Below are 15,753 nucleotides of genomic sequence, written 5' to 3'. Positions count from 1 at the left end.
CACCCAGACACACCAGCAGTGAGACCAGAACAGGCAACAAACCTCTGGGAAAGCTCTCCAGCAATACCAAGTAACAAAGAGCACCCTTTGCAGCTCTGTCTCTCCTTGGGTTTCTGCACAGGTACAGCAATCAGTGGCACCACATGATATTTTGCTTTGCAAGACTGAACTGGTCAGGGCTGTCAAGCAACCTTGACAATGCGAAAGTGTCTACTTGCCCATCCCAAAGGAAGTCAGTCAGCAACAAGATGACTTGGAAAGAACAGGATTTTCATGGCTTAAAAGAATATTTCCTTCAACCCCAGTTTTCCCAAATTAAATCAGATATGGGTACAGAGGGAAGACTTGGGTAGGGGGTAAGATACACATGTTGTAAAATATGCTGGTTTGCAAAAAAGTGTTCCATAAGGCATCAAGAGAGACCACTCTGCACTAGGAATCAAGGGAGGAGTGCACACTGGAGGGGAAAACATGAGATATGAAGCATCACATTATTTTTAAAATTTTTTTTAAAAATGAACACCATGTTGCCCAAGCTGATGAATACACCAGAGGCTGAGGAGTACCCTTCTTGCTGGTTCAGCTCTTGTAGCTGGTTCCCCTCATGTTAAGCTTCACGTGCAGAGTCACAAAGGAGCATGTGGGGTTAACATACATGAGTGTTCATGCTGCTTATCCAGGAATCACTCAGTGCTACTGCTTGGAAACCCACACTGCAAGGGCAACAATTACCCCTGAGCACTCTGGTGGCCTTAACATGGCCATGGACCAAACTACTTCATGAGAGTAGCTGAAAGCAGCCACAGCTCTCAGCCATGTCTCTAAGCCTTCTCTGGCAGTGTTTAGTGCCTCAGTTTTGCTCTTTTAGCTCTACACCCATCCCTAAACCTGAGTCAGGAATCAGCCAGACAAAAACAAACCAGCAGAGCTGAGAGGGCAGCAGCCTCTAAAGAAACAGACCCATGGCCCATGTTATTTCACCTCACTGTGGCCTCAAGAAACTGCACTCAGTTCTGCTGAATCTCTCTGACTAAGAGTCCATCCCAAAGCAAGCAGTGCCCTCAAGACTCACACCCTCTGACCACTTCTGCCCTAGTGATGGGGTTAAGTTTTTCAAACTAAACTTTTCCAAGAGAGTTCATGGCACGTTCCTCACCTGGTACATGGCTAAGCTTCAGCCAAAATGAAGAGGATTTGCAACAGAAGTCAAGAGGATTGTGCTTTGAGCATGTGAAAGACTACACACCTTGAAAAACCTGTCTGAAAAGCCCATGCATGCTGGAGGCAAAGAAGCTCTGGGGATAGTTACCGTTTCTCTGATGAGCAGTGCAGTGAGGTCCTGGTCCTGCCCAGCAGCTCCTTGTTCTGGGACATTACTAGAGGCAAGTTCATGAGAGCCTTGTGCAGGGAATGCTGGACCTGGCTGTTCATTGTCAGTCACTGCCTGCTGACCTGTTTCTTCTGGTGGATGTGCTGGCTGGGGTGAAGCTGGACCTGGAATCCCATCCTGCTGTGGTACAGGTCGAGGGAAGGCTGGCCCAGGGGCTTCCTCTCCATAAGCCCTCAAAGATCCTGGGTCTGCTTCAGGCTGCCCTTGCTGAGGAGCACAGCCACTCACTGCAGCATGGGGCTCACCTTGCAGCTGCTGGAAGCATGGCTGATCCAGCTGGCTGTTCTCCTGGATCTCCTGGCCTGGGGTGGTTGCAGCAGCTGCTCCTCCCAGGTTTTGCTCTGGCTCCAAGTCCTCTCCTTGCCAGCCCTGGACTTCCACCTTTTCCTCCTTTTGTGGTGGAAGGTCCCCTTTGTCCAGACTAATGACTTCTTTGTTAACAGGCTGTGGGCTCATCTTTATTGCTGGAAGCAAGCTTGGGCCAGGTTCCTGGTTACTTGTAAGTTCAAGCTTGGGACCATTAAGCTCAGATGCTCCAGTCTGCAGCAAGGCAGAGTTCATATTCTCACCCCTGCTTGGTCCAGCACTGCTCTCCACCCCCTCACTATACTGCTCTCCTTGGCACAGCAAAGCTGAGATCTCATCTTGCACAGATTTGCTCCTCAAGGGCTCAACAGCACTTTTAGATCCTCCTTCTCCCACAGTGTTTGCACCCTGCCACTGAGCAGCAGGTCTGATGACATTGGGACGCAGAAGCTGCTGATTCTTTGGGGTCTAAAAAGAAGAAAGACAAGAGTTTCACTCAACTCCACCTTCAGTCTGTCCCCAGGTGCTAAGAGAACATTTGGCAGAATTGGGGGTGCACAGGACTGGAATATTTTCCTCATTTCCCTCCCAGTAAAAGTCTGGCCAGGGGGAACTAACTGGGAGCATGTTTGTGTTCTCATTGATTTATTTAAACAGGCAGCAGGAACCAAAGCTCAAAGCATTAATCTCTGGCCTCATTCTTGCCTCTGGCAGATGGACTGCTGGATGCCAACAGGGTCTGAATATTTTCTCCTACTGTTTTCATCTAAGAAACAAAGGTCAGCTTTGCAACCCATTTCCTCAGTGCCTCTGGTTACTTTAACAGAAAAGTGGAATATATTCTTAATATAGTTGAGATATGAAATTAAGACACTCATGTCAGGGTAAACTAAAGCCTTTGGCCCTTGTCTGTGTGTCTGCACCACAGTGGAAAGAGATTTATCAAGTGGACTGGCTTTGTAAAACTGCAAAAACGTGTCTGCAACAGCCCAACAAGAACCCAAACAGCCCAGAGGAATATAAAGCATTCAAGGTCAAACAAGCCATGCTTTGAAAAGCTGCCTTCTGAGGAACATTGAGGTCTTTTACAAAGCACTCCACCTGTCTGGACTTCGAAAACTTAATGGGAGGTAGAGCCTTTGTTTAGGAGAACTTTAAATACAATGCAGTTTAACAGTGCAGTTCTCCTGTGCACAAATGTGATTGAGTACTTAAATGCTGCCATTTCAACATTCATTTCAGACAATCTGAGTAAAATACTGTAACCAGGCAGGACTCTCAAAGGAATTCATCAGATATTTACACAAAAGTTGGCCAAGAGTAAAGGAGGGCAAGTCCCAGAATGAAAAATTACCTCTGCCAAGATGACTACATCATCATCATCTTCTTCACGCTGCTGCTCTGCTGGTGTTTCCCTCACCAGAGGTAATTCTTCATCTGAGGAATCTGATATTGTGATAAGCCCCTCATCCCTGTGGTTTATCCAGTCTGTAAGAATGGAAGATTAGCTGTTGGCTAAAGGCAAACAACTGAAATGACAGGGCACAAGCACCAAAACATCTGAAAAAGGAATCCTCAGGTTTGAGTGGCAGCAGTGGTGAGGAAGAAGCAGTCAGAGGTCTCTGGTTGGTCTGAAAGCTGCTGTGGAGCCACTGCTGCTTCCCTGGGCTCTCCGAAAGCAAATCCTGCACAGATTACAGCTCAAGAGGCCACGATGGCACATGCATGACGTGGCCACTCAGTGGCACTTCTGCACAAGTTCTTCTTGCCCAAATTTCAGCACGAGTAAAGCTGCTGCAAAAATTACTCTGAACAGGCCGCATACTTCCTGATTTTTGCAGAGAAGTCCTGAACTTTCAGTATCTATGGGATGATTTTCTATTAACATGCAGTGCACTTTAGAGGAGAGATGAGGCTGAACTGCACAGGAAGCCTCATCAGAAAGAGGCACTTTGCAGGAGTGCATTATGCCAGCCTGTGACAGGGCCCCTGACTGTGGGTGCAGAAGATATCCTGCTATTATCCTTGTTTCTCATGACTTGTCAAGAGTGGAAGACAGCACAGCTGCTGGGACTCAGGAGAGACACTCCAGGCAGAAACAGAGGGTGTCTGTACTGCAGGCAGCACACAACCATGCTTTCCCTGTGACTGGACACAACATTCTGGCTTATGCTTTAGCATAACCATTCATTTATTACCTTTCAGGCACACACAGGAAGCATAATTTTGAATTGCACACTTGGAGGAGTGGGTGCCAATGCATACAGCCCTCTGAGGCCATGAGCACAGAGCCAGCCTCTCCCTTAGGAGGTCCTCAGAAAGGTGGCACACAATAAGCCCCTCAGATCTGCTGAAATAGCTCTACGTGGCATTCCCAAGACATCTGCAATCTGCCTGAAGGCAGATTTCTCATGTTGAGAAAGGCAAGAGCCAAATGGTTTGCATGTCAGCATAAAGCGAGAGAATTTTCTGTAGGTGGCTGTGAAAGAAGTGGAGCAGAGCAGTGGGTGACACCACAAACCAGACCACTGGCAAGATCCCTCAGCAGCACTCTGCCATGTTTAGGGTGTGTGAATCCTGCTGCTGGTAAGCAAGAGTTTTACAGAAAGAGTTTTGGAAATATCCACAAATGGGCACTCACCTTTCCCCCTGTGACTACGGAAGCTGTTCAAGTTGATGACTTCTTCATTTCCACCTCTCTCTGCCATTTTAAACAGCTGTACCCAAAAGTGTCAATGCCCAGGCATGGCAGTCAGGCTTCCTCAAGGAACTGGCAAACAAAATAAAAACAGGAGAGAGTAAGGCACACTCAGCAGCACCCCAGTCAGGCTTCCCCATGACTAAGCCACTACACCACTTCAGGGTTTCTCCTGGCTCTCCCAGCACAGCCTCTCCATGAGGATAATTTTTCTGTGCCATCTTCTCAGTCCCTAAAAGCAGATGTGTTTCTGTCATTTTCTGTTCCAGCAGTGAAGAGAGAGGACTGAAGAGTGCAGTCAGGCCTAAGAAGCCTGTCAGGAGAATACAGGAAGGTGATCCTCATAGCTATGCTACAACAGAAAGGTGGATGGGGGGTGAGATGCAATTCTGTACAGCCAAGACTCAAACCCTTCCCATCCATGGATCTTCTGTTTCCAAGGACTCACAGACCTGATGTGGAGGTGTTTCTGCCACCAAATACTGGCCAGAGAAGCAAAAGCCACAGGGCAATAGGGAGCAGGTGGCACCTCAAGCATCCCACCTGATATCACTGCAACCACACAATGCTATGAAGTCACACCACACCCCAGGGCTGCAGAAATGCCAGCACAGAGATGGCAATGTCACACCTGACAGCCACATCACTGAGAAGCTGAACCAGGAGGCTCAGCCACACTGCTGGAATGAAGGCACCAGCAGCAAACCCTGAATTCCCTCACCAGCTGCCAAGCCCAGGCACAATTTCAGAGGGATCAGATGCTCCAAGGTCCTTTCCATACCCTCTGTGCTGCCAGAAGGATGCTGCACCCCTGGCAGGGCAGGACATAAATCCATGTTCTGTGCCTGCATGGGAACAAGTCACATTTACAGAGCACACTTTCTTGCCACCATCTGCTCTTTCAAAGGGACCTCCCTGATTTATGGCACCTCCTCAGTGAGGTAAGAAAATCCAGGATACTCCACCTGCTCTCAACCCAAAAAAGAGAGCATGACAGGGAACAGATTTCATCACAGGACTGAGCTTTTGGAACTAAAACTTGCTGCCCCCACCTGTTCTTAAGAGAGGCACAAAGAGCTGGCTGGAGGCTCCCAAACAGGATTAGGAGATCAGAGGAAATCACTGCAACCTGAACAGCTGGTTTTCATTTTATGCTCTGTCAGCTCACAGCTCACAGTTCCCCTGATCTCAGAGCAGCTGAGTACATACAGGAACTGCAACCACAATTTGGTCACTGGAACAAGACAGGAAGTTCAGTTTTTTTAATCAAGAAGTATTCACCTCATTAAAGCACAGAGTAATCTGTATTATTAAATATTTACTGATGCATAAGTTGAGAGAAAACAGTGGGTCTGTTATAAACTCCTGGTTGTTAGTACACAAGAGCAGTCTAATTTCTCCTCAGGAATTCAGCATCACCTCCTCTGCAGGGAACAGGATTTGCATCTAGGGTGGCATGAGGAAAAAAATCAGTTCAGATGCATACCATGGACTTGTATCTATACCCCTCAAGTAACCAGTGACTACCACCTCCAACATATCCTAATACAGGCTAATATCATTAAAATAAAAGAAGTATAACAGCACTTTACAAAGCCAAAACCCAAGCCACACTTCACAAAGCACCTGGAGTGGCAGCACTAAAACTCTTCTGGTGTTGGGCAGGAACAGAGCCTCCAGTTGCAGAACAGCCTGGGTGGACATGGTCCACAGGCTCCCCAAAGGCATCTGGGCAACCATCTGCAGGGCAGGAGCTTTGCTTAACACACAGCAAGGGTGCCAGAAGCACAGCTGAGTACCTGGGGCAGTCTTTTCCAGAGGAAATCTCCACCATGAAGCCTTGCCTACGAACAGCTCACCTGGTCCCAGAGCTGGTGACAGTCCAGTGGGACATGGGTCTGGAGAACTGCCCAGGGGTCTCTTCCAACCAGCAGATATACAGTGCCCCCCATGTGAGCCCTGGAACCTCTGTGGCACATATTATTTCCAGCAAGCTGCTCCAGTGGGATGATGGGCATGTTGATGCTTTGGAAATGCTTCAAAAAAGCAAGATTTGGGGATCCCTGTAGGGATACTAGATGAAAATTATCCTTTTCAAGAAGCTTGCACCCATATTATTGCAGTTGTATTTTCTGGGGTGGGCATCAACAGTTACCACCTAGTCCTGCAAGAGCAGTTTTCCATCCTTACCCCTCTGAGTACTTCAGAAAACAAGATCAATACACTTCTGGCCATTGAAAAGATGGAGAAATGAAAGCCTGGAAAGGACCAGTGTGGACCAAGGCCAACAAGCAGGCCAGCAGCAAAGCCAGGACTGGCACCCAGGACTCCTCAGCCCAGGTACCCATGCCAACTTCTGGTTTTAGGTTGGTCCTTCAGAGCACTCCCTGCAACCACCACCCTCTGCATAGCCAGACATCACCTTGTCTCACCTGCCCTCACCCAGGCTCAACAAAAGAATCCCTGAGCAGGCAAAGCAGCAAAGGATTGCTCCAAGGCTGGCTGGGGAGGAACAGAGATGTTCATGAAAGCTGCCAATCAGCCCTTGCAGCATCGTGGGGACAGAGGCCAGGCAGATGTCTGCTCAGCTTTGCTTGGATATTTCTCCCTTCCAGAGGCATCAGTGGCCTTGAAGAGTGCAGTATGTGTGGGTAAAAATCTCCTCCCAAATAGCTCAAACAGTGCTTTGTCCAATGCTGGTTAAACCACAGCTGTTCACATCCAAGGGATAAGTCACAAGACCAACATTAAGGGCATATTCTTCACAGGCAGTGCTGGTAACCTTAGAGAGGAACTTGTACATTTCAACATATAGTATCAAGAAAGAGATAGAGGAAATAATCTGAAATGAAATTTGGGATAAGACTGCTCTCCTGTACAAGAACACAATAATCAAAAGACTGATGGTGGTTTAAAAGCAGGAATATAACAAATAGCATTAACTGCAATACAGAGTCAAGGAAACAAACAAACAAACAAACAAGGCAAGCCTGGAAAGAACTGGCAATGCACCACTTTCCTATTTCAAAACATAAAACCCCAAGCAGTTTAATAAAGCTCAGCTTTGAGAGCAAAAGCCAAGCTTCTACTGAGAGCTACCAATTCATTTTTTTAAATACTCAATACAGAGCTGAAGTTTAAACAAATATCCTTAAGCATGGGCCAGTTCCATCTAGTGGCATGAATAAGAAGTTTGTTCATGTTTCTTGCCTTGGGCTGCCAAGAACATGAAGCAACAAGATCAAAGACACCCAGGGTCTTGTCCTACATAACCAACTTCATAAAAAGCAGGATGGAAAGAAGCTAACCCACACTACCTCAGTGATTTCAGTACCTATTTGTAGGTAAAAATAAGGCTACCTATAACCAGGCTCTAACATGACCACCAGCTTTTTTTGCAATACGCTCAAGAACAGGATTCCAAAAAAAGACCTAAAACCAGTCAGATATAAACTTTACAAGATTTCCCCCCCTTTATCTTAAAAACACCCACCTGCACTACAGCACGGAGTCCAGATTTGGCAATAAATCCCTTAAACAGCATCAAGGTGACACAAAACTTGTTAGAACTCCAAAGCCACCCACTGACAGAGCAGTGATCACCACACTGAAGGGGCTGTTCCACCAAACCTCTCCATTTTTCACATCAGTCCACACATCCATGACTCTGCACATTCCAGCTGTTCCACTGCACATTCAATAAAACCTTCCCCATTAAAAGATTTTCCTCCAGTAGCAGAGAATTAATAGAATAGCTACTAGAAAAAAAAAAAAATCAGCTATGATCAGGGACTTCTCTGAACTGACCAGATCTCAGACTGACAGCTGAAGTTTCACTCACTTTCCAAAAAAGTTTCTTACACATTCAAATCTATAACCTACAAAACCTCTGCTCCCAACCACTACTCTGAATTGTCAGATCAGCTACTAAGAAGTGAGGAAGGTCTCAGGTGCTCACACAATGCATCCACAAGGATCTCCCAAACCCCCACAAAATCCCTGCAAACACCTATTTTTAGCCTAACCTAAAAATAGCAAGCATGGGGATTATGAATCTATTTAAACTCCCAGTATATGGAAGCATTTCTGGACTGCAGTAATTGGAGCAGAACTCAAATCTGCCCCTTCCACCTCACATTTGTGCTGCAATGAGCATCTTCAGATGGTGCTGGAATTTAAAGCGACAGTTGAGGGGAGACTTCCCCCTCCTAGACACAGTTTAATGTATTTTTTCCACCACATACAGCACTTAAAAACTTCAACTCCCACATACCCAAGATGGGACTACCCTCAAAGTGCTCTTTTCTGGCTCTAGCTCAAGGCAAGAGGACTAGACAGTACTGCAGGGGAGGTAGGAATTGAAATCCCAACCGAACAGGGTGAAAAATAAAATTAAAAAAAAAAAAGAGCAACTTGAAGGAGATGTCAGTAACATCAAATCATTGTGCTTTAGCCTCTCCCCCATCCACCAACAGCACTGTTGCTCACCTCCATTGACAGAAGAGCATCAACTCCTACTTTCTGCCTGCAGGCAGCAAACGTGTCTGCTGGTAGCCTGAGAGCAAGGTGAATTTCTGGCTCATTTCAAGCTGCTAAACCAAAGAGAAGCTACTTAAATAATGCATGGTTTGTGACAACCAGCAGAATGAAAAGCTGAAAATTCAGCCCTTTAAAAAGAAAAAGGAACAACCACAGAAGAGAAATAAACCAGGCTGACTTACTGTCAAGTATTTCATTGAGACATTTCAAAGGGTTCATGATTTGCTGGGGGCTGTTCCTTGTAACAGTCACTTAGCAAAAAAAAAAAAGAAGAGTTTAACAGTGGTTGATTGTGTTAAGTGGCCTCATCCCAACTGAAAATTAGAAATCCCCTGATCATAAGCCCAACAAGAACTGCTGTGCACAAACATAACCTTTCTGCTGTGCCCAGGGCATCTGCCACCCTGCATCTCACCTTGCAAAGGAACGGACTGAGGTTAAAATGTGGACCTGCAGTGGGGCTTCTGCTGAGTAAGTTTACACAGAGGTCTACTCACAGCTCAGGCAAAATGGGAAACCACACCAAAACAAAAGCATTGGCCCCAACCCAAGAGGCTTACCCCTGGCCTCCTGAAATTAGGACTGTGTGGGCAGCAGCTCCCAGGCAAGACCATCTGGCTTCCTGTGATACCTCCATTTGCTGCTAAGAAAACAGAACCAGCTACAGATACCACACAAAACTTCCTCTTAGGAGCATAGAAAGGGAGTAAACTGATGAAAACTTCATCTACAGAGCTCTGTCACTAATTTCTGGACCTGAAACACGTGCTGAAGAGGAACAACATTCAAGAAAACCATTTGATGACAGCACTGGTTTAAAGTTTAAAAACTTTCCTCAGGTGTTTCACAAGGCTTGGTTTACCAAATGATTTTAGCCACACAGGTACACCCTCTAAGAAGCTGACAGAATTTCTGGGTTCTGAGAAAAATCAAGGAACAGAAGCTGATGTGAAGATTTTGGGTTTTTTTTCCCTGTTAAGAGCCAGGTAACACAGCTCTACTGCAGACAGAAAATTGATTGTCACACCAAAACATAAGACACAGAAGCATTTTTGTGGCAATAAAAGCTGAATGTTTACCTCCCCATAGATACAAGACAGCCAACACATGCCTTGTTCAGAATATAACTTAAAGGAGAGGTCACTACTTTTACAGCCAAACCAGCACCACAACAGCTTCACAGGCAAGAAGATGATTTAGATGGATAAAAGGGACAGGGATTCTTCAAGCTTCTCTGACAGCAATCAGGACTTAAATTACTTCATGAAATTTCCCTGCTCCTCACCCTCTCTTACCCAAAAAGAAAAAACTGTGCTGTGAAACAGGAAGCAAGAACACTGAAGCAAGCAATGGCCCTTTCCACCAAGGTTTGGCATGGAGGTGAGCTGGCTTGGAAACTGCAGAGCACTCATGGCATCAATGAAAGAAAAAAAATAAAAAAAAAAAAAGAAAAAGGAACTGACCAACATGGGGCTGACAGCTTCACAATCCCTGCAGCTTCACACAGAGCTCTGCTGTGCACTTGTACAGCCAATTCTCAATCAACAGCATTACCAAGAACACATCAGATGATGTTTGGGAAAGAGAGGCTAAGAGGGTGCAAGTTCCACCTGGGTGTCACTGCTCCAGACTAATGAGAACTGCTTAGTTAGAAGCAATTAAGAGAGCAGATCTTCAGGGATCACTTGAGTTCAAATCCTTAACTACACCCTTCCCATTTTGCAAGTCAACTTAGGAAACATCCCTACTGTCAGTACAGCACAAGACTTCTAATCAGCCTCACTTGTGGCTCATCATTCCATTAAGGTGAGAGTATCACTTAATCATCATTTTTTCAACTCTTTAAACTCCACTTTTATTGCATTTATTGACACCAATTACAAGAAACTGGTCCAATTTTCTCTTATTCACCTATGAGCTGACCACCTACAGTGATAGCAGCTTTCCCAGCAAAACCCATCCCAGCTCTGTGAGCTCTTCCCTACAACATAAAACACTGGTTTGAAACAGATGCTCTTGTTTTCCAAAAATGGGCAACTACTGATTTAACTTCACTGAAAGTTTCTGATGCCTTCAAGCTATTCCCTGATGACTGGCATCCAGGTCAGCTCCTGGACATCTCAGTGCCTTCCCACGACCCCTGTCAGTCCTTCTGCTAAATCACAGGGCTCCAGATCATCACATCTCTCCTGACCAGCATGACACTGCTCATGTTGGTGTATGCAAAAAACCCACAAGAGGTTGGGAGCTTTGGATCAGTCATTTACCCCCCCCGTCCAAAAAAAAAGAAGTTAAATGTACCAAGTCTGCTTGGAAAGGGGAGTTAATGCCATTGCCTTGAGGAGCTCATTTTGAGAGCAAAGTGAAAAATCAAAGGTTTGAGGGGAAAGAAGTCATCTCTGCTGTTAGTTGCTGTACAGAATATTATTCTGCCCACCTCAGACTTCTGGCATGTGGAAGATCATACAGTATAATCCCCAAAATCCAAAGCCTCCCTCCCACATCACAAAGACAAGTGCCAGCTTGGCATTTCATGTTCAAGCAACCATTTAAGACTGGCAGCTCACCACTTTGCTCAAGCAGCACACACACAAACCCAGCCTCTTTGGGCTCACTGCCTCTCCCCCAAACCATCATTTTAAAGAACTGTTTTCTTCTGATTTTGCAGGGTAAGGGCTGGGATGAAGGGAAGAGCATGTGAAACCACACAACATACAGCTTTGCTGCTCCCACAGTGAGTTTCACATCCAAGTTTTTTTCCCCAAAAAACTTACTTGCATTCCTAAAGAAGAGGTAGAGGCTCCTTTCTCTGTGCAGCTGCATTGTGAAATCCATCAGTGTCTGAAAGAGCAATCCAGCAGCCACACAGAAAAGCAGAAGAGAAATACCCTATGTGCCCCAAGATGTCCATGAGAGTGCTTCTCTGTTACTTGTACTTCACAGAGCTCTCTCCAGGAAAAAGGCCACAGAATTTCCTCTCCAAATCCTTAGTAGTTTGGGTTTTTTTCTTTCAGGATCCTGAATATCACCTTATAAAAGGTAATACAGAGCAAAGAAAGCCAAGTGTGACCTTTAGTAGCTATTTAACAAGTTGGATGTGAGTCTTCAGGACACTTCAGGCTACCATCTTAGTACTTCTTCACTGGAGAGAAAAATGAGAAATAAAGGAGTTTAGGGTTGCTGGAAAACACCAAGAATCAGTTTTAGTTGCAGTAACAGTCAGAAGACTGTAAAAATCACAAAAGATTGATGGGTTGCAATGGCATCCCAGATGTTAAGGTGTTGCCAGGCAGAGGAAATCCAGAAGCAAATATTTGACCTGCACTTGGGAGCTGTGTTCCAGAAAAAACATATTGTACCACCAGGAGCAAATGTAGAAAGGAAGAGGTAATTTATTTTATTTTAAAAGTGACCTGAACCTATCACAAGAAACTTTGCTTTCAAGGATGGCTGCAGTCTGCAAAGAACACCTCACCTCTTTTCACAAAGCTGCTGACAAGAGAAAAGCCAAGACTTGACCTTGAGGTGGCTCAGAAGTAAAAAAAAAAAAGCCTGACTTGTTGCAGTAACCCACCTTGGCCAAAAGGTTTTCTGTGTTAATCCACAGAGTCCTTTTAGAAAGAGCAGCTTCCAAGTTTGGTGTCAAACATCCCCAAAATAGGAACTTCCAAAAAGAATTACTTCATAGGTCACATACTCTGCTTATTACATCCATACCATTTTTTTTTTTTTTTGAACCATGTTAAGCATCAGCACTTGCCATAATTTCAAAGGTCAATGGCCAGAAGCTGCGGCTTCACATTAAGAAGGGTTTCACAACAATACCTGGTTACATTGCCACATCCCAGCGTCTCACACTGAGCTCCACCAGCCATTTGTTACAGCTCTGAAATGAAATACCCTGGAAAACTTTTGTGGGATTCAGGTCAGATACCTTGTCTCCTCACAGACAACTGGAAGAAGACAAATAAGAGAAATAAGACAGTAAAATAGACTGTGAGAAGAAGGGGAAAGATCTTGAGCTGCAGCCTAACAGTTGAAACTGCAACAACCACAGATACCTCCAAGGTCAGGGTCTGCTTTTAAAGATGATTTTACACCTTCAACTGAAGGGCTTGGATATGTACAAGAGCCAGGTTAGAGCCCTGCTGAGCCACAGGCCAAGCTCAATCTGCTGTGAAATGAGTCTTAAACTGCCTCAAGTAAGTAAAACACCACTAAAAAACTTGTGAGGCACATGCAATACCTGGGCAGCAAATCCATGCTCTGGACCAAACCCTGCTGTGTGACAGAAGTGTGTGACAAAACACACAAAAAGTGTGACAAAAGCTCTACGAGGTGGTTTGGTACCAAGTCACCTTAAGAAGGATAACTACATCCTTACTGCTCAAGCACTACAGATGACCACTTGTTACAAGATTTTTTACACTGTTTTGTGTAAAATTGGCTTTGGTTTGGTTTGCAGCCACACGTTAGCCCTGGGGCCAACCAAGTGCAGCCCAGCAGCAAAAGCTGAGGGCAGCCTTCCAGGCTCCAGAGAGTTGCCCAGTCCAACTTCATCCACATCACGTGGCAGTGGCTGCTGCAGGGTTTAGGCAGAATATATGGAAATAGCAGAAAAGGAAAGAAGTTGGGTTTGAGGCAAGCATGCCAGTACAAAGGAACTGAAAAGAGAGAAATCGTGGCTGGGCTTAGAGATGCTCCACATCCAGCATTATTCTCTTCTGAAGTATCAAAGCTCCCAAATGAATTATCAGGAAATAATAGGAAAGAAGCAGTGCACTGATTCTCCAGGCCCACAGTCAAGCAGATTTAGGAGCCTGCAAGGTACCTCATTATTTCACCCCAAGACAAACAAACATTTTGCATATGCAAGAGGGTAAAACCCACTCCAGTCCAGCTGAGAGGTTACAGGGGCTGCACTCAGACCATTTCCTAATGACACAACTGTTTTCAGGCTGCAAATCCACACGCCTGCCCCTTAGTCATCACAGTCAAGTGTCCAACACTGTTCAAGCCCTCACATAACAGAATATAAATTCTTTTCCTGGATGTTGCAACAGTACAACACCAAGCAGATTATTTAACCATCTGGGACTGAGGGTCAGGAAAAAGCAGCCACAAACTGCTAAACAAAGAGAAAAGCATGAAGCTGAAGGAGCACTCTTCAGCCACTGAAGCCAGAGGTGTGTTTCAGCTGTTGCAATCTGCTCTTGTGCTCCTCGGGGCTGATCCAAGGACACCTCCCAGTTGACACACAGTTGACACACATCCCCTACAATGGGATTCCTGTTTAACAATCCAGAGAGAGGACATGAACTATTTACACAAGCCAAGTTACTGCTAATGGGTCCTGCCAGGCTTGTTCATCTGTAGCTGGAAATCCTAGCAGCAGGGGAGGTATGAAACACCCTGCACTGCTGGTTTCCTGCAAGGAAGAGAAAGCTTCTTTTCCTGCCTCCTCATTGTGCTGCTGCTGTCATCTTCATCAAATTGCATTGCAGGGAGAGCAGGGAGAGGAGGAAAGTCTTACAGGCAGCACTGTAGCTGTCAACACTGCTGCCTGTTCCACTCTGCTGTCCCACTGGAACACCTTTGCCCAACATTTTGTACACACCATGGCAGGTGGGTTTGTGCTCCTTCTGCTCTTCAGGTACCTTAAAGCAAAAATGATCTGCAAAGAGAGGTCTCCCTCCCCCCCTGCATCAGGTATCAAAGGACATCACCTCCTCAGGATGGCATTTGGAAGCAGAAGGTGTAAATCTCTTCCTACCTCTGGTTTTGCAAAAGGCTGCCAAAAGCCAACCACTGTTTTCCTTTCTCCAACAAAGAAACAGCAATAAGCACGACCACAGCTTGGGAAGAGCACTTCAGTGTTGACACAGCAGCCTTGTGAGAGGAGGTCTTTAGAAAAATTGTATTACTTCAGGCCATTCTCCACCCTTGTATTCCCCAAGCAAAGACTCCAGCTCCTACAAACCCTGATTACAGAGTAACATCACCTGATGCTTCTGGGGATCTTGTCCAAATGTTTATCTAAACAATGCAAACACTAGCTTGGTCCCCTTAGCAAAGGCAAGCAGACAATGTCAGAAATACAGCACATGCCTTCAGGAGCCAGCTGAAAACATTTCAGGTCATCCTGACACTTCCAGATGCTCCTAAGGTTTTATTTCAGCTCACCAACTTTGCTTCTTGTTCCAAGTGACAATGACAGCCTCCAAAAGTCACCCTGTGAACAGACACCATGGGATTTGGGCTGCCCCAGAGCCAGGATGAAGCCACTCTGACTTTAAATGTCCCCCATCCTGGGACAGAAACATGATGAGAGGGCATCATAACCCAGGGCTGCTTCTGCTCCACACTGAAATCTTCCCCCAAAGACCAACACTTCTCCCACTTGATCAGGCACTGCGAGTTCCCCCCAGGAATGGGGAGAGGAACCACAGCAGTGTGGGTAGCTAGGACAAAGGTGTCATTCAGCAGGAATAGCATTTCTAGTCCTCAGGAATTAAGCTTTCTCAAAGGACTGTTAAGAATTTAAAACTACTGCAAGCTCTTAAGCACTGAGCCAGAGGAAAAACATCACTCCTGAGATATTCCAAAATAACCTTGAAATTCTATAAAAGCACCACGAAGGCTGCTGAGAGGGAGATTATCCCAGCTCAGTAAAACATTCCTTATTATCTCACATCTCAGTGCTTGGCAAAGATAACTTATTCAAGCCACCAGGACACTGCTAAGTGGGTTTTTGTTGTTTTTTTTTTTTTTTCTTCCTGTTTTCCCTACATACCACTCCACAATTTTCCAGACTTCCCTG

General features: G+C 45.6%; 1 protein-coding gene across 1 annotated transcript in view; it reads right to left on the bottom strand.

Moving 5' to 3' along the window:
• RNF216 (ring finger protein 216) overlaps window positions 1–15,753 on the bottom strand; it is a 78,773-nt gene that overhangs the window by 59,641 nt on the left and 3,379 nt on the right. The window contains 3 exon segments of the mRNA XM_030459588.1: window positions 1,310–2,164; window positions 3,051–3,184; window positions 4,338–4,466. Coding sequence (XP_030315448.1) covers window positions 1,310–2,164; window positions 3,051–3,184; window positions 4,338–4,404 — 1,056 coding nt within the window. The 5' untranslated portion in view covers window positions 4,405–4,466.

Source organism: Calypte anna, chromosome 14 (genome assembly GCF_003957555.1).
Source record: "Calypte anna isolate BGI_N300 chromosome 14, bCalAnn1_v1.p, whole genome shotgun sequence".
Lineage (NCBI taxonomy): Eukaryota > Metazoa > Chordata > Aves > Apodiformes > Trochilidae > Calypte > Calypte anna.
Note: the sequence above shows the minus strand (reverse complement) of the source record. Positions and strands in the feature narration are given on the sequence as shown.